This window comes from Apostichopus japonicus, chromosome 20, assembly GCF_037975245.1.
Source record: "Apostichopus japonicus isolate 1M-3 chromosome 20, ASM3797524v1, whole genome shotgun sequence".
NCBI classification, from domain to species: Eukaryota; Metazoa; Echinodermata; class Holothuroidea; order Aspidochirotida; family Stichopodidae; genus Apostichopus; species Apostichopus japonicus.
Window position 1 is genome coordinate 14,772,355 of NC_092580.1, and position 26,400 is coordinate 14,798,754.

General features: G+C 36.9%; 1 protein-coding gene across 11 annotated transcripts in view; it reads right to left on the reverse strand.

The window, feature by feature from the left end:
• LOC139962107 (neural cell adhesion molecule L1-like) overlaps positions 1-26,400 on the reverse strand; it is a 133,018-nt gene that overhangs the window by 49,036 nt on the left and 57,582 nt on the right. For 7 of the 11 annotated variants that reach the window (XM_071961993.1, XM_071961994.1, XM_071962001.1 and 4 more), the window contains 10 exons: positions 15,154-15,257; positions 14,297-14,347; positions 8,309-8,441; positions 7,504-7,676; positions 6,229-6,519; positions 4,936-5,038; positions 3,539-3,729; positions 2,826-2,963; positions 1,077-1,217; positions 249-379 (listed from right to left, as the gene is read on the reverse strand). In XM_071961993.1, the coding sequence (XP_071818094.1) occupies positions 249-379; positions 1,077-1,217; positions 2,826-2,963; positions 3,539-3,729; positions 4,936-5,038; positions 6,229-6,519; positions 7,504-7,676; positions 8,309-8,441; positions 14,297-14,347; positions 15,154-15,217 (1,416 nt within the window). In that variant the 5' untranslated portion in view covers positions 15,218-15,257. Of the gene's footprint in view, positions 1-248; positions 380-1,076; positions 1,218-2,825; positions 2,964-3,538; positions 3,730-4,935; positions 5,039-6,228; positions 6,520-7,503; positions 7,677-8,308; positions 8,442-12,798; positions 12,829-14,296; positions 14,348-15,153; positions 15,258-26,400 lie in introns of all 11 variants that reach the window. The other 4 variants (XM_071961999.1, XM_071962000.1, XM_071962002.1 and 1 more) reach the window with 2 other exon arrangements.

Here is a 26,400-nt window from a genome sequence, read left to right on the forward strand (position 1 = left end):
ACCAAATCTTCTTTTTAGACTGATTTAAGACAGACAGATCAAAATATCAAACAAAATTCACAAGTTGAGGTACCTAAGATTTTTTATGGAACAACATCAGCAACCCTAATTAAAACATCTCAAATAATAATAACAAACATTACATTCTTCATGTTTCATATGACCTGGCAAATTTCATGAAAGCGCTGTAGGATGTTATATAGGAAACAGCCAGTATTTATGTATCTCATCGTGCAATAGTTCTATACCTTTGCACCCATTTTACGCCACTCTATTATCGGAGTTGGTGACCCGAATGCCTCACACTGCAAATTGAGATCATCCTCCTCCGATACTACAGCCGTGGCTGCCGGGCTCTTGGAAATCTTTGCTGGGATAGCTGTAAATAAAGTTGCAAGACCATTAGTTCACACACCATGCCACTGTAGAGATACAGTTACCATTTTTTGGTCAAGTAATACAAATAAATACAAAGATTAACACAAAAATAAATACATAAGTAACAAGACCGTCAACGTCAGTCACACATCAAGCTATTGTAGAGATACAGTAACCATTTGTTGGACAATGAAACACAAATGAGAGGAGACATCGCTTTGCTTTAATTTAAATTAAACCCTGAATGTATACTTACAATCATCCGTGGCACATTGCAAACTATGCATCACAAGTGGTGTACCATTCTTTTTGATATACAAATGTTTGCATACATCTGGAATGTGAAAGCAGCTAATACAGCCCTTCCTCCCAACTACTAGAACATTTAACCTCCCTTTCATTTCCCTCACTCCCCCAACAAGCCCCAGCCCTGTTCTTGAAATGATTTGGAAGAAAACTTTGTATAAAAGCATTGTCCCCATGCACAGCTCCTTATCCACCTCCCCCCCCCCCCCTCCTCCACCCCATTACCTAATCATGACAATCTCGTTGTAACTGGTGTTAAATCCATTTTAATCTACATTCTTTCTTTGTTTGATAAATTATGCAATCGTGGATATGATTGCGGTCCTCAGTATAGGCATATAGAGTTCATAAAGTGACTTCTTTGGCAAAAATATTAATTTTAAGTATCTCACCTAGGATTGTAATTGTGTAGCTCCCGACTCTCTGGCCATGCTCATTTTCCAGAACACATTGAAACACAGTACTGTCTCCTTCCCTTGGGTCAGTGATACTGATAGAGTTGCCATCTGCACTGACCTCATAGATTGAATTCTCTATAAAAGGTAACAAAGAAGATAACGATGCCAGAGATTAATTCAATGTGTGATAAAAACAAAAACAACAACAACAGCCTGCTCATCTATTGCAAAAATCCTGTGTCTATGTGAATGCATTGGCACCATTCAAACCCATGGTCTCACTATCCAAGAAGGGAATGACTAGACATCCCAATGCCCCACCCATACCCTTCCTCTACTTTTTCTCTCCTCTCCACAAGTCCTGTCCATCCTCAACAATCACTGATCATTTCCATCCTAATCCTCCCTTTCATTCTCCCCATTCACCTATTTACCAAGTGAACCCACAGTTTTACACCTTTCTGCACAGTTCTCCACACCCCTTTCCACACCCCCACTCCACACGCCCACTCCACACCCCCTACTCCACAACCCCACAATCTCCACACCCCTTTCATCTCCTGAGTTGTTTCATCTCCTTTGTTCAGGGTATCTTTATCCAGTGATCATTGGTCAAATTAACTTTTTTTCCATCACTCTCGTTTTAATGTGTCCTTTCTATCTGTATTCTATCAAATATATGCCTTTGGAGAAGACCCTTATATGCATAAAGTTATAAATCAAACAAATTTACCACATCATTTACTGTCTTTGAAGCTCCCTTTAAGTGTGAAGACTTTTCTTTATCGCAACATACAGTAGCCTAACACATAATAGGGGCATACATAGGAGTGTCTAACTATATTGTCCTTTGCACTTAAGTTATTCGTGATGTGGCTACATATTCAGTACAGCCCTATGACGGCAGCTGTCAAAGAAGAGCCAGGCACTACAATTAACAGTCATCAAATAAATATGGTGTAATCTTTTCCTCTTAATCTCAGGGATGAGACTGAGCCGGGGGAAAAAAATCTGAAATTTATCGAGAGCCGTCCTGGGGGAGGGGTTTAAGGGGAGGGGGTGTCCCCCTCCCCTTTAGAAATTTTTTGTCAGGTAAGGAGGGCTTATAGATGCAAAATGGTGGACTCTAGATGGAATCTATCACATCACGTAACTCGCCAAAAAAGTGAGGAATTTCTGCTTGAATAATTTATCCATTAGCTTTTTTGAACCAAAAAAGGCTTTTTTGCTTGCTTTGTGCTACGTGATTCCACCACTGGTCAAATTCGGTGTCCCTTCCCTTCACAGTCCAGCATGTTCGGCAAAAAAAAAAAAAAAAAAAATTAAATAAAAAAAAATTAAATAAAAAAAAATTAAATAAAAAAAATAATAAAAAATAATGAAAAACGCGAATTACGAGAAAAAACGCGAAAATGAGAAGAAAAAAAATCGGAAATCCGCGTTTCCGCGGAAGAGTCTCATGCCTGCAATCTGCTGCACTGCCCCACTCAAAACCACTCAAACCAGTTCATATTTGGTCTGACAGTTTTTCAATTCAGTTTATTTTACTGTCAATCCCAAAGCATTATTTTTGTTCCTAAGATATTTGCCTGGGTTCTCTGGCATCTGCCTTTGTGCCTGATAGGAAGTTGGTTTTACTGCAGCCTATGTTATCGGTTCCCAATAAATATCCGGAAACATCTGGATTAGGAAAAACCATCTGAAAGGGAGCGAAAACAGAGATCAAAGCATTTTGTGACTTACCATTTTGACGGATCTCTTGGCCATTCTGTAACCACTTCTTTGTTGGCGTTGGCACACCGCCCTCACTACACTGAATTTCTCCTGACTGTGCAGGAGCAAGGATCACATCTTTGGGTTTTGCAGCAAAGTATGGAGCAGCTGTTCGAGAAAAACAGAATCAAATTACATTTTCAAATAACACTGACAAAATTTCCTCACGTGGTTAAAAGAGTCCGATTGATCATTTCCTCATACAAATTTAACAGTTTCTTGGAGAACTTGAAATCCATTCAGGCATGTTACAAATTCTGTGACTGTACAAATGAAAGAATAAGACGACCTACCAGCCTCCACCTCCCTCCCCTCCCATCAAATATTTCAAAAGATGCAGAGTTATCCCTTGCATTTCAAAGTATTTACTGACTTCACTTGATGCTAGATCAGGATTACAAAGGGCACTTGTTGTGTGCCTGGGAGAGGGGCAAGGATTTGATTGGCATTTGCTGGGGGAAGGTTTTTAGTTGCAAACCATGCCCCCCCCCCCCTTTGAGTGAGGATAGTTTAATTAATCTAATGAACCTATCACTTTTGAAGACAAAATGTTGTGTGCAGTGTTTCTTTTAGGCCCAGGGCCCCAAGGCTCCTTGGCCCCATCAATCCTGTGGGGTTGTGGCACTAGTGCCAAATAGAGATACTGATAATGGTACGTAATTACTGCATACAATAAAACTTACAATCTACTGTGAGGTGGACGGTCTGTGTAGCTGGGCTAGATTCTCCATTGTCAGCACTACATACATACTCTCCAGCATCTCCGAAACTTAATGATTTAAATGACAATACATGGTTGTGATCCTCCAGTTGTATATCAGAATCTCCAACTATCAAAACGCCGTCTCTGTACCAGGAAATTATTGGAGTAGGACTGGAAAGCAAAGTTAACATACTTGTCACTTTAGCATTTTGCGTTCACAGCTCCTGGGCTTAAGGCAGTGAGACAATTATGTATCAAGGAATACATTCATTAAGTGATCTACCTTTATGGGGGGATTAATGGATTACCTTCCGGACAAACTACTTATGCAGTTTTGCCATATGTGCCCAACCCACTAGAGGACATAATACCATCATCAACTTTCAAGCCTATGAGCATCTAGTTGAGACTCCTATATAGACCTGGTGCTATAATCTGGTCATGCAGTACCACCCAAACACATCAACTAGTTGGAAAGAAGGGGATGTAGGGAGGGGGTGGGGGAGGGGAAAGGGGAGGAAGAGATCCAGAAGGTGGTTGTCGTATCATAAATAATCCCACAGAGTGAAGTGTTTCTTTTTTCTTTTCTTTTTTGCTGTAAGTTGAGTTCTGATGGTGCAGGAAAAAATGCAATAAGATGCATATTTTGTTTGGTTTCATCAAATTTGTTATCAGTTTGTGGAGAACGTAAGGAGTGATAACCTGACAGACGTTCAGGAGGTATTAGATATTAGAAAGTCACATTCAATATTTCATTGAGCACATGTGTGAGGAGGCCAACCTTACAACTTTGGAGTCCAGAGAGAAGATGAAGTAGAAGGAATAAGTAGTGAAAACCCCTTGCAAAATATAATACTGTTAATGACCAAAGTCATATTCGGACCAATAATTAACTTGAAGGCCAGACATCCAATGCATGAGAGAGAGAATAGGTCTGGAATTACCAGCAGCCCAGCGCTTCTAAACATTATACAGTGGAGTGTTAGCTCAGTGGTTAACGCCGGTGCCTTTCAATCATAAGGTCCCCGGTTCGAGTCACTCCCAGATTAATGTATGTCGTCCAGTTACAGAGTTGTTGACAATTAACAATTCATAATTATGGACGTTAAATATGAATGTAAGAGACTGACTTCGGTCAGCTTGCGGCTTTGATAAGCCTATGAGGCTTCTTCGCGAGTTCCTGCTTGCAGGAGAATCTAATATACATACATACAGACATTATACATCAATGATACATCAGAAAGAGTCAGTGCTCTGCTATCACTGAAAAAAATATGGTAGATGTAGTGTGCAATGGCTTCTGTAGATGATAGGTAGGGTACACTTACATGTAATATCTATGTGTGACAGAAAACAAGCATTCAATAAGACACTTACAAACCAGCGGCCACGCATTTGATCTTAAAGGGCTGCTCACGTAAGCCTTTGGCCTTGGTCGGCAGTTCAACAATGGTGGCAGCAATGTTGTCACCTGTTCCGTCTGAAAAACCAAGTTCAAGAAAATTGGCAAATTAAGTAAAAGAGGTAAATAATTTGTTCTCCTTCAAAATGCTTACAAGTTTGCAACTAGAGCACTAGTGTAGAAAAAAGCTACCATAATGAAAGGCTGTAGTGAATTTGAACTTTGGTGATCTCAAAGGAGCATTGACTTTCACAAAGAGAAAATTTGTTGAAAGGCATCTATACACCCAGCATAAAGAGCACGCAAGCTGGATAAATTGAGTTACCCTATAGTCATAAGTCAAGGTATCATATACACAAAACATCCCCTTTTCTTGGGTTCCCTGTATTGCGTTTGGTAGGAAAGGAAGAAACTTGTTGAGTAACCATAAATACCTGTGATAGTTCTAAGCAACCTTAAATTTGATGCTAAAATCACCCACCCACCCAATGAATGATAACAGAAATACAGTAACCTGGACAACCAGTGGTCAACAACATATAATTATCAGTGATTGCCAAATACTCTTTGATGTATTGATTTCTATGAAAGTAAAGAGGTTAACAGCAATATTAGTGACAATTGTCTGGCCCTAAAGCCCAGTCTGATCCTCTCCCTCACCCTATCTCCCAAAATCTCCCATGCATAACTCTAGTACTGTAAGGAGTGATAAACAACAAATCAGTTATCAAATCAAATCAGTTGCTTGATAAGACAACTGTTTTTAACCTAGTAGGGCTGTTTTTCTGTTGTTTACAAATGTTTGTTTTTTCCAGATAGTGATTTATGTTGACCTCAATTGACTCATTTTACACTTAATGACGATGTAGATCAGGTCAAGTTTGAAATTTCAAACAATGCAGCGAAAATTTGGCGGCATAAAATTTGCTCTTTTTGCACATGATGAATAATAACTTGATGGCACAATATAGGAGGTTGATGTGTCTAAGTTGGATCAATCACAATTTTGAGTTTTTGGCAAAAAATCTAGGAAAAACTCAAAGAACTTACTTATGAATCTGAATAAGGCACGTTTAATGGCTTTGTCAGATTTTGCTGTGAACATCTGACCCACTCACGCCACCCCACTCCCCAAATTTACAAGTACCTGCCTGTGCAGGGCATAGTTTTTCTGACAGTTCCGATCTAACGATTCCCTGTTCGCAATCCCATCCCCCACCCCCTCCCCCCCCTTCCCAACTCCATACTCCATCACCATTGTGACTTACCTGAAACACGAAGTACATGTAATGGTGATCTCATGTAGTTTCCAAGGAGGTCATTGGCGGCGAAGCAATAGTAACCCGTTTCATCATCTGCAACAACATTGGCAAAGTGAAGGTCTCCGTCTTTAGACATACTGATACGATCGTCCAAGGCTACCTCTTTGTTGGTCTGGGCGTTTGACCAGTAGATACGAGGTTTGGGTGCACCGTCAGGGGCACCACACTCAATGGCTCCCTCTTCACCTTCAGTGACTTCTTGTCTTAGTGTACCAACTTCTTCATAATTATCTTGATCTGGAGAAATCAAAGTGATAATAACATCACAAACTTTGGATGAGCACAAACAAGGAAGGCAGACATCCAACAGCTAAGTCTTGTGATTCCTTGCTAATCTTTATCGTATGGGATCATTTAACACCACACCAAAGAGTTTCAATTACTTGTCGACCATTATTGACTTTCAGTGGTGAGCAAGTTTTTGCACCAATGCAGATCTGCAGATGTTGCTAAAAGTTCCCTCAAGTTTTACTTTTGTTACTATCATGTTTACAATGGTTTCAAGACTTCAAATTGTGTTGTGATGACCTCCGATGACCTTTGACCATCACCAATTTCACACTGGTTCCTTAACTCACCAAGGGGATCAGCCTTACATGACTAAAGTTTACTATTTCATTTATTGTTATTGTTTAAAGATTTTCAGAACTTCACCAACTTCAAATACCCTTCTTGTACTCAGTGGGGGATGTACCTACCAATATTCAACCAAGCAGCTCTGTTAGTGTTTTCATGTTGACAAGGTTTTTAGAATTCTTAACAGGTTTTTAGACCTCTTCTCCAATTTCAGTGAGAGATAACTACCATTTATTTTATATCTATTATATATTAATAGTACTCTTATATTGACTCAAATGAACATATTTATTGTAATGATAAAATTCAACACAAGCTTTACTTTTAAAGCAACCACAAGATTGTTTGCCCTGACCTGTATGACCTCAAATGAAATTTGGCCTCCAGAAAAGTTGATAGGTTTCTAGTCCTCATCTACATCCCAAGGGAAAGTTCAACCCAGTTGCAATTTTTGATTGTTTTGTATTTACAAGGTTTTGATACTTTGCCACCAAAATGGATCTACCTCCCAACAAAATAAGTTGAAGTAACTTTTCAGAGGTGTCACATGTATACATGCTAACATAAACGTCATCATCATCCTAAAGCTTTTAGTATTCGGGGAATCAAAGGGCAGTATATTTTGCTTGCAAGTGTGATACTTACAAGCATATATTGCTTGATACTTTGATGACAAGGCAGTTCCATGTTTGTTCGTTGCAAAACATTGGTAATCTCCTTCATCTGATATTTGAGGTGTTTGGATTGTGAGGACTCCATCTACCACCGATATTCTTGGATCATCAGGCAAGGCAGTACCATCGAATTCCCAGCGATACCTGGTTGGATAGAACAACATAACAATATGCCACGTCGAGAATTACCATATCCAGTCATCCTATCAAACCTATCAGCTAATATAACCTGCAACATGATAGCCGAATATTACTGTCAATAACACTTCTGTAGACCTCAGTTTAAAATTGTTGACAATTATATTTCCAACCAACTCATGGCTAATGGAAAAAAAAAAATATTTCATCTTGCACAGCCAAACTTGTACAAAAAAAAATTGTAGTACCACCTTACAATACCAGCAAACGAAAAAGTCCCAGAAGCTCACTTGTTTATTCACTACAACTGTTCTGTCATAATTCAAAACGATCTATCACACATTTTAAAATCTCACTTTCACCCTTTGAATTTTTTTTTTTCTGCTTCTGCTGAGAATCAGTTTCAGATTCTTAGCAGAATATTGCATACCAACAAACAGGAAACATCATTTTCAAAGCTCCACAAAATTTGGCACATTATGAGGGGTACAACACATCTCAAGTAGTAAATGTCCCCGAAATGAATCAATCAGGAAATGTTAGCTATGTTTTACTTCATTACTAATCATTAATTATGGTTTTAATTAATCTCGTAAGTCATTAAGGAAAGAATGTGCCAGGTGCATGATGATATTTACGTAGGTGCTGGATTCCCTACGGCGGTACACCGCAACTCCATGCTGCTCCGCATATCCATGACCACCCCGAAGTCACCGTAGTCATATGGAAAACCTTGACGTTCAACATCTATCTTAGAAGGCGGAGACTCATCTGTAAAATCAGGAGTTATTTGTAAAAACAAGAAATTAAACACAGAACTGTAATGAAATACAATTATTGCTAGTATCATCTGCAATATTTTGTTTTTACTTGTGCAGTTCATATTAATATACCACTAACCATTCTTTATAGATAGAAAAGAATATAGCTAGTTTAGGATACTTTGCCTTGTTGAAGTGGGGTGGGTAACTATACAGTTAACAAAACTAGGGGGCATACTAGAAACAATCATTAAATTGTTAACAAGGTAATTTTCCTTTTCATACGTATCTTTTCCGTGCTACCATCAGTGAGCTGCCACACAACCTTACACACAATGCTAATTCTTTTTGCACTCCAAAAACCATTATTCTACATGTTTTAAGTTTATTCATACATAGCGCCCTCTTTTAATAATATGCTGTCCAACACAGTTCTGTATGTATATCAGTAGCAGTTAACTATCACAAGGAAATTTCTTTTGGAGAAAAGTTGATCTCCTAAAATGGCTTATAGTTAAATACTTTTCAATTGCCTGAATTTTAATTACCACTAACCCTAACTTCCACCACTCCTTTACCTTCTCCTCATCAGAATCAATTGGCAAATCACTACACACAAAAGCAATTTCTGTTAGTCTTTGAATGTGTTGCAAAATGATAAAAAGCAATCGCTCAAATTCATGCCCTATACCTGTTTTGCCAGCCACACATACCTTATTCAGCCAAATTCCTTGCCACTCTCATAAGCTATTGTTGTTCTTCGGTTGTTTTGTTTTAGGGGAGAGTGGGAGCAGCACATATGAGGTGGGGCGTGGGAGGGGGGCTCATGCACTTATGTGAACTTTCCTCATACATGCGTCAGATATTTCAACAACAACAAAAACAGATTTCACTGGTTTTCAAACTTAATTATCCATGAGTTACTTCTGTATTATAAAAAGCCTGACACTGGCAATTTAAAGAGTGTTATACAATGCTTGTTTATCAGAAAATGTAAAATACCAAAACAGAAAATAAAAATATACCTGTTTTCATAATTGGTCCCAAAGTGACACTTCTCTCTCTATCTCTCTGAACATATCATGCTTATTGTCACTACAGTTTTAAGACTTGATGTAAGCCATGCATCTGAACCTCTGTCAAGTCACCTCCCCCCCCCCTCCTTCAGTACCTTCCCCTTCCCTAGTTTCTAATATTCCTTTACCTAACACCACCCCTAAATGGGCTGACAGTTGATAATACACATACACTGTTCTTGGGAAAGCATTGTGATATCTATGGAGGTTATACGTAATCTTACATAACAAACTTAGTGTAGGAAGTATATGGATACAATCAACTAATGAAATCAATATGTATAATCATTAGCAGTACCACAGAACAATACTAGACAGACAAGATACCAGTACGAACGACAATAATCCCAAACACCGAGTTAATATTAATCATTATTATATAGAACTTAACGATCAAAAGACCATCCACCAGCAGAAGGGAAAAATAGAAAGATAGATAGTGGTATATTAAAAACAATTAGGGATTCAGCATTCCTTCCCCCACTACTGTCCCCCCCCTCCCACTACCTGCCCCCCCTCCCGCCTCCCCATTTCACAAGATTGATATAAAAATTTATGTGGTACTGTGCTCATCTTCAAACTGCAAACATATAAGCTGAACTAATCACTGTCTGCACTGCCACATAATATGCAATTAAACCTTATGTGTTCTTAACTTTCTTTGGTGTTATTTTATTGAAATGTTTTATAGGATGATCCAATCAATGTTTTTGGCGCAAAGTGGTATCACAAGCACAAAAAAAGGCTTAATACACTATGAATTGATAAATGTTTTATACCAATGGACAAATTACAGCAAAGTTACATAGAAGAATCATTTTGTACCCTGGTTGCAATTGGATTCAGTCACCCCATGACTACCATACTCCATAGAAACAAATGGTATATTGATTCACCAACATGGTGTATTGATTCATCTCAAGACAGTGAACAAGAATAAATAAATTAGGGCCTGTTTACAATAGATCCGGATCAAACACCAAGCATCTACTTCAATAGAAATTGAAATGCTAGTTATGTTTAACATTTTGATACAGACTTGAATATTGATCGACCTTGTAGATTTTAATGTGGGTAGACACCGGCATAGGAGCTCTGAATAAAATTTGAAGTGTCACTGTAAAAGACACTCTCAGAAGCCGAACAGACACTGGGATCAACAAGTGTCCTCAGTCCTCAGTAGAGTACTGCTGTGTATAATACATACACAGCATTTTCTTTGATTTCAGATCACATCTACAGTATTTGCACACGTCACTTACAACTCCCAAAGTGTGTCATCACCAAAAGGCTTAGTTGATTCGATCGAGGATCTACTATAAATATAGGCTCTTACAGTTATTGAGCAGAATAATGTTCAATGTGTAATACTTTACCTGACAATTAATACAATATTTTCAATGTTAATAACGTTGCATATGAAACGGTGTTAATAGATGGGGGGGGGGGAGAAAGAAAAGAAAGGAGCAAACATGAAATACGATGAGTCGATGAGCAACAGCCATGCATACAATCAAAGTCAGGGAACATGTCAAGCATTGATCATGCAAAGAGAAACAAAAAGAAGATGATAAAGAAACAAAAGAACGTCCTAAAGATGGGCCCTCAAAAATATCTGATTTTAGTATCTTCAATCTTTAATTCCACAAAATAAGACACTTATATCACAACTTTCAATGTAAAGATGAATGTTCTATGTATATGTTTGATATGTTTCCAATTTTTTGGGGGGGTTGCATGGTTTCTATCTCTATTTTTCTGTGTTTTCTCTTTTTTCTGTGATTTATTGGACCTTTTCTTTCGGAGGGTCACATCATTGTTTGCCAGTGTATGACTTTAACAGGCAAAATTTTTTTGAGTCCTTCATTTTGTGACAGAAACTTGACCCGTGCAGGTTAATCCACTCATCTGGTCACTGTAGCTCACTTCCGATACAGGTTGATGTTTCATACATTACATAATTTATACTAAGATATGACCAAACAATGATGCCTTGACCGACTCTGCATGAAAACTAATTACTAAATTCAGCTATATCAGTGTCTTACTTGCATCATTGTTATGTCAACACTTGATCATCAATTTTTAATCTCACCATAAATCATATTTAAGAGATATCCAGTTTCATTAACATAGATTTAGTAAATTCCTCTTTCCTTGACAATTGATATTGTGATGACAGTCACAGTGATGGTATAATGTAGTACATAAGAATGGTTAATTAAATGATTGAACTCTATGTGTGAAGTGTGTTGTTTGAATACATTAGATGAATAGGGGCAGGTATAGAAGAAATTGTTTTTAATTCTGCACCCAATTTTACTTTACTTTCTTAGGGTGGGTGGGGATGGGGCTACAGGGAATCAAATCATTCCTTAACAATGTACAACCTAATACAGGCTATACAAAATCAAATTTAAGTTTTAATTTACTTAAAGAAACTTTGACAACCTAACCTTGATCTGCTCTCTTGTTGTAAAACTGTTGACACCTGCAGTTTTCTGCATTTGGATTTCAAATTTGATCAAACTTGGTGAGTAAAATGCTCAACTGACAAAGTTATTTTTCACATAATGTGCTTCAAATATGAGTTATCACTGATTCAATGGATATTCAATGGATATTGGATGAATATTCAATGGATAGACTGCAAACAAATTCTTGACCCAACATTTCCATATTTTTTTCCATATTTATTTTCCATATATACAACAATGAGTATTAAAGATGCCAAATAATATTTTTTCTTCAAAATTTAACATACGTTTAGACTTCTGAAATTCCTTCATATGTATCCCTGCATGATGGGCTTTAGTATCATCCAAAGTGCCTTAAAGATTTATCAAGAACAATGCAAACCGCTCAGCCTTATTAAGCCTGATTAACAACAAAAATGCTTCTGGATTGTTTTGAATTTTGTGTGCTAACTTACAATTTTCTTCTGTTATAGTTTATGGCCCTATACAGCAGCCACTGTTGTTTATATTATTTGAGTGATACAGAGACCCATAAATATGGATGTTATAGCTATATTGCTAGTATGAAAAATGTGTGTGTATGTTAGGATGTACCTTTACAACAGTCAATGGGGAATATAGCTACCCGCATACCAGTCGACTGTGTATAGTCGAGGGTGCTACTGAGTGGTGGTGAGGAATAGAGGTACTATGAAAGGAGAACTACTGTAAGATAGGAAATAATGGACCATGATGCAGAGATGTTAAATAAATATAAGTAACCAAAATCAAATAAAAAAAACAGGAATTAAACCAAACCGCATTGCATATATACCTTTATCTTGGGAAGGGGTATCATCACCAGCTGTATGGAGGGGCAAGAAGTCCATATCAAAAAAATGGGTTTTAAGAATATATATCACATGAAGGCAAAAAAAAATAAATTAACACATGTTAAAAGAATGCGTTACATTCCTGCATGGTGAAGGGCAAACCGCATCACAATGGCTCATTTACAGAACATCGCCGAGTATGGGTTTTTAAACTTAAATGTTGATTGAAACACTCAGGTACAATACTAAAAAGGTCAGTACAAGCTGAGAAAGCAAAATGATGTGTAAGTATATGTCCATCCCAATTGTTATCATCATGATGTTGTTTCATCTAACCATGCAGCTAAATAATAATATGACTGAACATTAGCATATTCCCTTCTGAAATCATGCAAATGCATGAGTTAAACCCTAAAGCGTATTTGTTTGTTTTTGTTTTTGTTTTTTTTATATATTTTTTTTTATACTGGCTTTGTGTTGGAATAAGGCATCAGATTCACTTATTGCAACTTCACAATTTCCAACTGTACTTGATGACAGAATTTCAAAACAGGAACATTTACCAACATGAGAACTGATTTTCCTAAAGTGTTTTCCTTCTTTTAAATTTGAAGTGCTATCTCTTATGAAAGGTCACATTATGTTGAACTAACAAAATCCTGCCATGACTAATGTTTCTATCATTATTAGCCTGATGCTTATTAACAAGAGAAAATCTATCCTGATTCAGCCACCAACTAGATCTATATATTGAGAATTTTAACATCACTGGGAATCGATGCTGATCATGAATATTCAACAAGGCAGATCAACAGAACAGGTCTTCTCTCTTTTCCCTTTTTTTTTTCTTTCCTGGATTTTGAGCTTTGTCAATCTGTATGACCTTTGATACTGTCAGCCACTTGGCACTTTAAACCTGCAAAACAGAAATCAGGGGATGTGACAAAGTCACTGTAGGTATAGTTTAAATGATCTGCAAAGGAATTCTGGAGAAAAAAAACATAATAAGCAGGAGCATTCTAGCACATCTATACTAGGAAGGACCAATATTGATGGTGGATGACAATTTTGAATGAAAAGAACACATATATCCAAATATCACAATTTTCATCAAAAAAACTGAAAAGAGATATGCAGACAAAACTGAATAGTACCTAATAGACACAACATACAAACACAACTTAAAAAACATATCCTTTAAGTAAATAACTACAAATCGTTCCTTCTATTTTTCTTTTCTTTTTTTTTGTTTCGCAGTGAGTGATGGCAAAAATTAACAGTACAAAAACTTGACCATCCAACGAGATTCACAGCAAACCACTTGATAAACTTGTCGGACAGTGTGCTTGAGGGGGAAAGAAACAATCTCATTCTTTCCATTGAACTTGTTGAATGCAAAAAAAAAAGGAACTCAAGAAAAAAAGGTAAATATTGCGAGTGAAACACATCCAGCAAAACTAGAGAACACCTATGTCTCAGTCATGAATCTTGCCAACTCACATGTCACTTTGTGCTTCCTTGCCAACTCCATGAGTAAATCTACATTAAAAGCTTTTGAAAGTTTTCACACAAGGAAAAAGAGAAAGATATTTTGATTGCTAACCCTATACTGTACTGATCATGTAAATAGAACATTGTTACCATTTACCCACATGATTTTGTTTCTTCCATCATTCAAGAAAGAGTCACTAATTAACATAAAAGTAGAAATAATTACCATCACAACACACAATGTGCGCGATGTAGCGTAAGACATCCTTGCATTTGGATATAATGTATACAGGCTTTGCATTTAATAATGCATGATTTTTTTTGGGGGGGGGGGCTCTCCTTTTCTAGCTTCAAAATGGCTTTGCATGATCATTAATGTTAAACATGAAACACTTCTAGACAGATATATAAATGATGGTAGCTGCTTTCATTTTTTTTTAAATTTCTTAGAAAAGAAAGTGATATGTTGTTCTAACAGCAGCTGTATCACATGAAACATGACTAACATGGACAGACATGGACACTAACATGAGACCATATAAATCTGACAAAACAGGAAATTTTGATACTTTAATCAAAAGGAACGTTACCAAACAGAGCATTTATGTTGTTGCGAAAGAGTTTTTTGTTTTTATTGTGCATTGCGGCTAAATATATATATGAAGTGATAAAATGTTTATTGAACATTAAACATTTTATCGCATGGTACTTTTGCTTTATATTTCACGCACGTAACATGAAACATTTTGTGACAAGAATTGTAACAGCAGCTGTTTAACGTAGTACTAGGACTACTATTAGCATTGATCATTAATTTCCTGACGTAAAGCATGTTAACTGAACGGTGGTTGGAACATTAAACTTACATGCATGTGACAACAACACACACGACAACAAGAGTAACACTCCTGTCGACAGTTCGGTCTTCATATTCAGCGATGAAACTGTTCTCTTCTCGACCGAAAACAACCTATTGAAAGTAAACAAAAACAAATACAAAATGAATAATTGAGAGTGTGATCTTTTATAATTTAAAGGCAGTCTTCCTGACAGGTTTTTAATATCTGTCGAGAGTGGTTCATGATTTTTGTTTAAATCTTTAGATACTACCCAAAATACTTATGATCTGGGTTTACTGCATACATTTGTAATAAGCTGATAATATATATTAATACATTTATTTTTTGAATAGCAATTTAATCATTTTGTACAGCATTTTGCTATGCTAAATAACAGATGAACAATACCCAGTGTGAGCCATACTTCACTATTACTGTAAAAGTTAACTCTTTAAATATATAAGCACACTTAAATCATGCAAGAATTCCTGTTTCAACTTTTATCAGTTACAATGTGGTGCACCTTATTTGACCAGAATTCTTCCAGCATGAGGACTCTCCATGCCTACCTATGCTCAGCATGGAAGTTATTTACTACTTGTACCTTTGTGGTATGAGGTCACCACATACACCCAAAGCTTTCCCCCCCCCCCCCATTACTTTGTAATAACTACTTTTGTCCTCAGATATGATTGTTGCATTGCTGGAGGACTTTTCACAACAGGAGTTCCCTTCAAAGCAGAGCAGAGTTTTTGCCCACATTCTACCCTACACATCATATACACAAGGTTGATGTAATAATCATCGCCATCCTCCCAGCTGGACTCGTTGAGATACCAACAAAAATATTAGAATAAGTTAGTCACTCCTTAGGGTAAACTTGACACCTAAAATATTTGGTAACGAATGCAAAGCACCGACCATGTCTCCTTTTTTTATGATCCGTATTATAAAGCAGCCTTATACAACAGCAGCAGCAGCTTCTGATCGGGGTGCGGGATAAATATTCCACAGGGTCTTTGGGTTTCACAGGCCTGGAAGGGTTTAATATGACCAGATAAATGCATTTATAGACACATATGGGTATTAATGCTTCTATTGCAAGGAAGAGTGATGTGCTTGGCAAACACATTAAGTAATCATCAATTGGGAAACATTTTGTGCAGATTGTAGTGTTAGCTCTCTGACATTAATAACTATACTCCTGATATCATATATTACATATCATATTACAGACTTGCTGGTAGTACTGTATGATCCACCACATTTGAATATATATGATAAACATCTCCTGTACTTTTTTAAAGGTTACAGTATATTTTGTTTTGTATTATGTTTGTTAATAATGTACCAGCGGTATACATCAAAGAATGTCTTGGAATCAAATTACACAGATCACCAGAATCCTTGATAAACCATTCCAATAATTATTTAGCCTCCCGCAGCTTATTGGCTCTACACTGCAATTGTAATTACATAAAACAAGCTATCACTTGCTCCCTAATATCAGCACAACTTTACATAGATTTCTAATTCCTCTGAAAAATGGGGTCTCGGAACTTTTTTTCGATACCATGGCATACAATGCCCATTCTGGATCAAATACTGTGAAATTTATAGAGCCAAAATACTGCAGAGCTACCTTTACAGTTCTTGTAGGCATGCAGCAGACCACTTATCCTTGGTTGCATTATGTGTTCACCATGTCCAATCATGCAAACAAGGTTATAAATATGCATCTAGAATTTGAAAATGTTGACTCATTGATCTGCAGAAACAGGGCAATGCTGTGCTGTTCATAAAACAGGCAACCATATAAGATCAGAATATATTAATTATTTATATACTCAACACATTTCATTGCTACGTGACACTTTCACTGGATCTGTATGATCAAACAGAGGGGTATACATCTGACAAAAGTTGACAGATCACTCTGCTTAACATCATCAGATCACACTTTAAAGACACATCAAATTACCCAGAGTATCTCATTCTCAAATATTCAGATCTTGTTACAATTCTTTCACTATAATTTTTGGGGGATTTACAGCTCTACAGCTCCATTATCAGATCCCTTGGATATGTTGACAGAGAATGATGGAACAAACAATGTAACTTAATCTCATCAAAAATGCGGTGCAATAAACCAACACTCAACATAAGGTAATGGCAAACAGTACTTGATTATTTCCAAGGCAGGCAGACTTGATCACAGACAGTCAGACAGTCACAAACATACATATCACACCCCTGCCCCACACCTGCACAAACAAGCTTCAGATCAATAAACGGTAGTACCACTAGTAACATACTACAATTTCAAGCCTACTTTTATCAAACATTGTACAGCTACTTAAATTTTGGTTCACCCAGCTTTGCCATGGCTACACCTGACACCTCTCCCACACTGGGATAATTCTCTAGGCTACAATAAATCATCAAATCAAATTATTCACCTTATGACCTATTCCTGCTGTCAAAGAATTTCAGTACATACTGTAATAATTCACTTTAGTCACTCTCATGCTATCACACTTCCTTCAATTTGCTGCTGTACCATTTCAACTATATATGCGAAAGTTGACAACACTGTGAGGTTTTATACATCCTACAGCAAATTGGAATATTTATATATTTATTACAGGATAAATCTTTGATTCTCAGTTTCTGCATGCATTTTATGATCACGCTTCATAGAAGCACTGGAATGAATATTTGGGAATTCGATTTCGATCATAGAAAGATCAGAAGCAGTGACTAGAATATGGTGAGACAAAATGGCCACCAAAATAACAAAGTATAGGGAAGAAAATTATGAGACATTAAATCTGGACTAAGGGGAACCCAAAACAAACTGGTCAGGGAATTCATATGGAATGCACTTCACTGTTGCACCAACTTATTAATCATATCTCCAATGACATCATGACTTGGTAACAATTTAGCAATGTGTCAAGACTGACCTCCTTCCCGGTCACTTCAGGATATTTAATGATGTCTGAAGCAAAGACATGCATTCCAGAAATCAGGGGTTTCATCAAGGTAGCAATCTCTGTAATTGGTAAATCACTTAAGAGGAACACAGTGGACTAGGTTTAGGTTGGTTGATATGAGGATTCCGTTGGGTCACACACAGAGTTAAGTACTATAAAGTAAACAACTGGTGTAGACAAACTTGGTAACAATGTTAACTCCATAGTTGAGCTGTTCTGTATTCTGAACAGAAAAATATCACTTACCTGTCTCCACGAACAATCAACATATATACACTCTAATCACTCTAGCCTACAAAAGTTATTGACGATGCTGCATCCCAACTGACCAATTTCAACATGAACACCCCCACATCCTCTTCTTGAAAGTTCCCATTCTGGGCTTACAACTATAATTCCATGCTGTGTAGAAGTAGCCCGGTAAATTTTGAACATGAAATAGTGAAGTATATACACAAATCTGTGGGCGCATGTAGAATTTGGGGAAATACAGTCAGTGCCATACATCCACAATGTTATTGGTACGGTACATGAGCGTAGAACACAGATCTATAACTGTGTCGCACAAAGCTACCTCTCTAAGAGGCATTTACTTCTGTCTCATCAATCATAACAAAGTTGATTCCTGCATCTGTTTATTCATCTAGATATCTTTGATTTGTGTGCCGCCATTTGCGTGTCATTGCTGTCATAAATTTTACAACAGAGTGGCAGCACCCTTCTAATTATAAGAGCCTACATGCATAGTCAAATGATTTTAATGCACAGTCTTGGTTTTGAAATGTTTACATTTCTTATTATATCCAGGAACCTTGATGTAATTTCAATGCACACCTTTAAGCTGTTGTCAGAGAGATGGAGGCCCTTTAAACAGAATATTAGGAAACAAGAATTCTCAAGGGGATACCAAATGAGGTTAGCTCACTGGTGGATAGGGAGGCCTTCGATCTCTTCTCCAACTAATGTCCAGCCTGCAGATCATGTCTATTACTGAGAGCAAACGATGGTGAGTGCTCTTTCGAGGGTGTGAGTGAAAACAGCAGTAAAGTGTAATATTCTCAGTACCGTGTGAAGTATAACTACTATATTACTGTGGAGCTCATAATCATCCCTGATATCGTCGGTAAATTGAATTTTATCAAAATCTGATACTAGACCTCAACATTTCTGCCGAACAGACAATATTTATGGGAGAACTTTTAACAATATTTACATCTATTCTTCCGACAATGTTTCATTAAAGCCCCATTACGGATTCCATTATAAACACCACATAACCGATCTCTCACTCTACAAATTATATGTCTTTGGTACTTTATACTGAATAATCACATAATCATGATGAGGCACTTTTCCCCACAAATTTTGGCCCGGTCCCAGAGATCGAGGGGTTGAAAAATGCAAACCGAAACAATGGTGTCCTCCCACTCTTTGTTATTGATTTGGTCAAATTTCGCCCAATTAATGTTTTTCACCTCCACCATCTCTGCCAAACCATACCACCACGAAACCACATAGTGACAGATAATGTATGGCCTTCATGGTTGCATCGCAAGCAATCATGCAACTACAACTTATCAACATACTGCTATGTATTTAAACCATGGACCATTAATTATGAGACTTGGTGATCACAGTGTGGTTTTCTAACCGCAGCATTTACCAAAGTTACCGCACTCACAGTTCGGTGTGTTCTCTTCCTTTACACACCAATACAACAACTACACACAAACTAATTTAACATTACAGACTAATATCAGAGGCAAATCTGACTCTCTGACAAACATTGACAAATCCTGCAGTTTAATATACGTTTACAAAATTTCACTTCAAAACAATCAATCCAAGATCTGCCAGAGACAACAGAATTTTCTGTTTCTTCTCTTTCAAGATGCATTTTAAACTTGAAGTCCATACACAATGTGAAGACAGACTTTACTTTAAAATGTCATGGACATCTCTTCTATATCATTATCATTTTCAGAAGAAAAAAAAATGTCTGCAGCAGAATACTGACTATGAAACCGTTATCATCTCTTTAACAGTATTCTTGTTTTGGCTTCCACGACATCCTTGATTGATATTTCCCCTTGGAAACTTCATGGACATTTAGATAAGAAAATGCATCGTGGATAAACAGAAAAGCATGGTTAAGCAACCGTGGCTTTTGAAAGTATCCATACAGATCCTTGATATCACACTTGGTTAGACCGTATATATACTTGGACAAAATTATACTCTGTTCATACAGAGGGAGGATTGTTTTTTTCATTACTTTGTACTTATTATTTTTTTTTTATATTATTATTTTATGAGAAATGGGTGAATGATTCTTTGAGATTAGTATCCTTGAAGGCAATAAAGTATGGATGAAAAATTCCATCATACTGTTAGTAATGTCTCAGTTAGGTATTGCCAATGGTATTTGCCACATGCATCTTCTGTAGATGCCTGCATTTTGTAAAGTAAAGTTCTTTACTATACTGTCCAAGTGACCCTGAACTTCTCTTGATGTCTTAGGATTGGAAGTATGGTTATCAACTTGAGTGTGCTCTTGTGTGTGTACACTGAGATATAAACATAAATGCCAAGATCATTAAGATATTATAATTATAACAATGTGCTATTGATGACAGTACAAGGATTGTATTCAAATCCTCAACTCTTACCGGACAAGCAGTGCTCAAATTCTCTTAAAGGGATATTCTGGTTGCAGAATATGTAACACGTCCATGGGAGTGAAAAATATTCCACACTGTTAGTTGAAAAAACCCCATCACAATATAGTTTCCTTAGTGACTCAAGTCTTCAAAATATGGATGATTGCATGGAACCTATTTTGGCTACTGGCTGGTTTGTGATGTCATCATGGCAAATGTTCTTCAAAAGCAACAATTTCTTTCTATATTCCATCTTGTTATACATTCGGAATACATGTTTGCTTAGCTGGCAAGGTTCTCTGTATTTAGAAGTTCATGAATATGCGACTATATTGTAGGCTATGTAATACTTGTCTCTGCGAAAGAGTTGGTTTAATAATTTAAGACAAAACAACGGCATTTTCAACTGAATTTTAGTGATGACATCACTCCCTCTGCTGTTGTCAGATGCATTCATGAAATACCACCAAATCTGAAAAACTTGTATCTTTGTCATATACAAAATACTATGAGGATGTGGTTTTGCACTTCTGATCTAAAGCTGCAGAAAATTTGCAGCAACCAATCAACATTGGAATATCCTCCACTGTATGCTACCTTAAATGGTCTGCTTAAAATGTTAAGCCACTATATGGCACATATGTACATGTAATAACTTATCCGGAATCGCATCACGAAACGCTGTGCAAAGTGGGGAAAGTGCTATACAAGTGCAAATATGTATAGCAGTATTTTTTTATTACATGGAAACCACAGCATTCCATGAGAGACAGTAAATTATTCCCTTATGTATAGAATCTACAAACTTACCTGGTTTAGGAGTCTATGAGCTCTGATATTTACCTCCTATTTACTTATAAATGTATTTCCTTATTTGCCTGCAAGTACTATCTGGCAAAGTTGTAAACAGACTATATGATACTGAAATCTCATTCCTTATATTTACATAGAGCTAAAATTAATGATTAGCTTACCTTCCTAGCAAAATTATTAACAGTACGTAACAATTCATAATTCCTACACATACACACATGTATGCACATATGCATCTAACATACAGTATGTCTCGTTGAATAACAGAGCTACTGCGATGTGATAGTACAGAAAGGAAATATTCCGAGAGGATATTAGTCTTCCTTTAAAATACCATGGATGTTTTGGGCTTATCTGGATGTGTCAGTTTGAAAAAAAGTCAATAAACCAATAGGCTTATAGCAACATATAGAAGACTATATCCCTTACACATGAGTCATTGGTAAACATCACTGCTAACCCTGTATCACTTGTGCTATGACCAGGACATTTAGGTAAACACAGATGGTATCAATTTATGGTGAAGCTGAAAAGCAGTATATAGATAGCATATCATTCAATACTCACAAAACTATGAAAGGTGATCTTCACAGAAGCATTCAATATCACATTCAAATCTGCAAGGGGCTTTATCAGCAGCCAAACATGAACTTCAAACAAAGAGCAGGCTTCTGACTTGGAACCTTAGAACAACAAATAGACTGTGTGGAGCAGTTATCATTCATTGTTATGACAAAGAATGATAGATTGATGACTGTAAAAGGAGCATTCAGAATCCAAACCGTTACCATGACACTAACAGCAAGTCCTTTGTTTGAAATAGGGTGAAGGGGGAGGGGATGTGAAGGAGGGATGTAAAGGAGGGGGGCATGAAGTATAAGAAAGAGGTTCATTTAAATCATTATTCTACAAGAAGTAGAAAGATTAGGCCTTGTGCACATTTGAGAGTAACAGGGGAATCAGAATATTGTTTTCTCTCGGGAGGTGATGAAGCTAACCACGGATGCTTCTACAAGGGTGGTGGATTAATATGACACGAAAGAGCATTATACAATCGTGCAAAGGTCATGATGATTGCTTACAAATAAACAGCTTGTTATAGTGCTACTGTACTGTGAGCCTGCCTTTAGACTCGCACTGGTCTGAGTATATGCGCGTAAATGACAAGGGTATGTCTCGGAAGATCTTGGGTCGCATGATCTCCAGAGTGTTCCTTCTACCATCTTGATTGCCCTAACAGGGTCAGGATCATCCCAAGAAAGAGATCCCAATTGAAGGTCTGATCCTGAGAATGTGATCATTCACTCTACCAAGCTTATCACCCTTGCAGTACCAGATCCCCCCTCCCCCCCCCCCTTTCAAGTGCGTTTTCAGATGTGGACCAAGGCTTTGGTCTAAGCATATACTTATTGATAGTATAAGAGCAAGAGACCAACTCTGCAACCTTTGGTTTTAAGGCAAAGTTATGGTCCAAAATGAGCAACAGGCAACACAATACAAAGATCTCCTTACATGTAATCACACTCAAACACACATGCTGAATATTATCCAATCAGCACAGTCAATAGAGGACCATCTCCATCGCCAAAATCTCCATGTAGGCACTCACTCCAATCTACCTAGCCTGAAACAATTAACTGATTACATTCTTGCACTGCAACCCAAATTACCACATTATCAACTCAGTGATCAACTTCAAAGTTTAACAGAGATAAATCCCTGAATTTATTGGTTGACTTTCAACCAATTTTTTTTGAGTAAGTATGATTTCCAGTGTAATGGCATGTATTGCATTGCATCATGATATGGATTGGTCTAATACCTTCCAGGCAAATATATGTAATGGTAGCCTGGTCGTCCGACAAGACTTAGAATTTCTGTTCGGAAAACCAACATCAGCTTTGGTTGTTGTCAGACAGAAGACTAGTTGCTAACATCAAATTCAGACCACCAAAATTTGTTGTTCAGACAACCAAAAGTAATTAGACCTGGTTGTCCAAGTAACAACCAAATAAAAAAAAATCCTTAAACATTGGCCTTGCATCCATCGAAAGCATTAGCAAATAAACAGAATCTGTCTCCACCCAAGCAGCAACAGCTGTAAACCATGAGACTAAGTAGCAATCGCTCTTAGTCAAATCCAAAGACAATATTCAATCAGAAAACAACTGCTGTGGAACTGCAAGCTTACATCACTCCATCATATGGTCGAAGACTTGTCAAACTGAGAACCTTATTATGTGACTTCACAGTTCTTAAGGCTACCGTTTACTTAATATCTTTCAGTACCCAATCAATGAAACTGGGCAACATAATTAGTTTCTGGTGATTTCGAAACAAGCTAAATTTCATTCCTCCACGGAACAGAAACAGATGTATGCCTAAAGGGTTATGATGGCCCCTCTCCTTTCTTTCCTTCCATCCTTCTTTCTTTCTTTTTTCTTTTCTATTGTGTATGTCATTATAATACATGAAACTATTTCGCACCACATGCGATACCATACACTGCAATATAATGCCATACAAAACAAATGTTGATACAATATAAACTTTTGTCGTAAGATAAATGTATTGGACTGTCATGTTTATTTATTACCTTGATGCCCATGTAGACCTATAACTAGTTCTAGTACACGTTGCAGTGCATGCGTGCACATTCTGCACACAGTACGGTTTGTTGCCAGTCGAATATTGACTTCCTTTCAAGGTAAATAAGGTATTGGGAATCCAAGACCAGCCTGAATTGTGGGATGTGCAAAGCTTGTCATACTAATTTGTCCCAGAAAAAACAACAGCAATTACTATTATCATTGTTATTCATGATTATTGGTTGTAAGCAAGGCAGCAATGCGACAATGCATTAATCATGTCAATAATTATTATTCCTAATTATCTGCCTCAACTAATGACAAACAAATTGTGTCCCACAAATTAAATGCTCCAGTTTTAAACTTCCTAAACCCAAAGTATATTCCCAATATTATTACTTCTGCTCAGAGTTTGGTGAATTAAAGTGACAAATGTTTACCTCATCTTTTCTTCAATTTTTGCTGAGGTAGGACTCTGAGACTCCCCTACTACTTGGGAGGCGTTTTCAATGACCTCACCTGCTCCTTAAGCTCCTGAGCCAGCCCTTGCTGTAAAATCCAATGTTGAACTTTAACACAGTGCATATGTTCAAGCACTCTTATCTTCGTTAGTTAAGATTATGTCTACCCTGTACATGTGACATGCTTTTCTTTTCTTCTCCTTTTCATTCTTTCTCCCTCTCCTCTTTTTTCTCCTATTTTCTTTTCTTTTTTCTTTTGGTGGATCTGTTTTGTACAAGCTTTGCTTTTTATTCAAATTCTCCATACTTTTTTCTTACATTGTTATTCGTCAATAAGAAAAAGGAATTGTAATATGCAAAGTGAAAGAAACAAAAAGGGAAAAAAAGGAATATGCTATATAGGAGTGTATGATGAACGTTGCAATCGAGATCCAATGTAGATGGCACATAATGATATGATAAAGACTTTTAAAATTGATCAACTGTCATCTAAAAGGACTATTTCACCTTTGACAATACTTTTCTTTTTAAATATTTCAGACCATATTCATGTCTCTGGTATTTTGTAGCATACTCAATCCACTAGGATGTGAGAAGCATGTATGGTACATCTATCTATGTCTGACATCTATACATATATACCTGTCAGCTCAAGCTAACAGTTCTATTGTTGAATGTTTTCCAGTTTGTCATTTCCTCTGACACATTTGATGAAAAAACTCTGTGTCATCTTACCCAAGGGTATGTGGAATGTCAAAGGGCATGGAAGTTACATGATAGTAGGACTAAGGGGATCTTAAATCTCTCTTTGCTTCAGGAATCCTTGAATAGTTTCACAGACACAAAAAAAAAAAAGAAGATGATGAAAGATAAGGACTGCATGCAGAACATGTATAACATGTAATAATTAATCACAGAGATAAAGACATTCTAAACAACATGGAGAAATAGCTGTGAATATAAAACAAGCCAATATTCCAGTCGTTTCTGCATGGCAAGTAGTTCGCTTTTCACCATTTTTTCGTTCCTTTTCTTTTTATTTTGAGTATTATCATCATCTTTTGAAAGCAAACAAGAATACATCAATGTTATTTAATAAAAAAGAACCTTCATTCATTGTTTGTTTGTTTGTCTTGGCTTGCTACCTTTGCACATGTATGTGTGTACATAGGCACATATATATATGGTCATGTGCATCATCAGTGTGTTTTTTGGTATTTTTCCTGAGGCTCCGATTCTTCTTTCGATCTTGTCTTTTAAAATTATTCTGAATAATAACAATTATGTATTTTACAAGTTGGATTTCAATGCAATATCAAGGGTCAAACCCAGACATTGTAATATTATTCAACTTTGGTCCTATTTGACCAATTCCCATGCCCACTTATTCCATAATGGCACCATAGGTAAACAAAGGTTAGGCCAAGAACAATGATGGTTGTATTTCTTTCACTTCCGAAATGTCAATAAGGCTTTCTTTTTACAGACCAGCTTTAATGCTGTATATATACACTATTGGCGCAAGCCCCATTGCCCCAACCTTTGGACTTGCCAATAACAACCTCATCCATCACAAGTGCCAGGGTTCTATTTCCCATGACATATTAGATGCCTATGATGTGGATATTTGCAGTGTAGGATGCTTCAAAGGATTGTCACACCCAGCTGTACACTGCAGTAATGATAGAACTCAGTCCAACTAAAGGCTGCATAATAATGAGTTTCACATAATGTAAGATAGAAGATATTTTTTCAG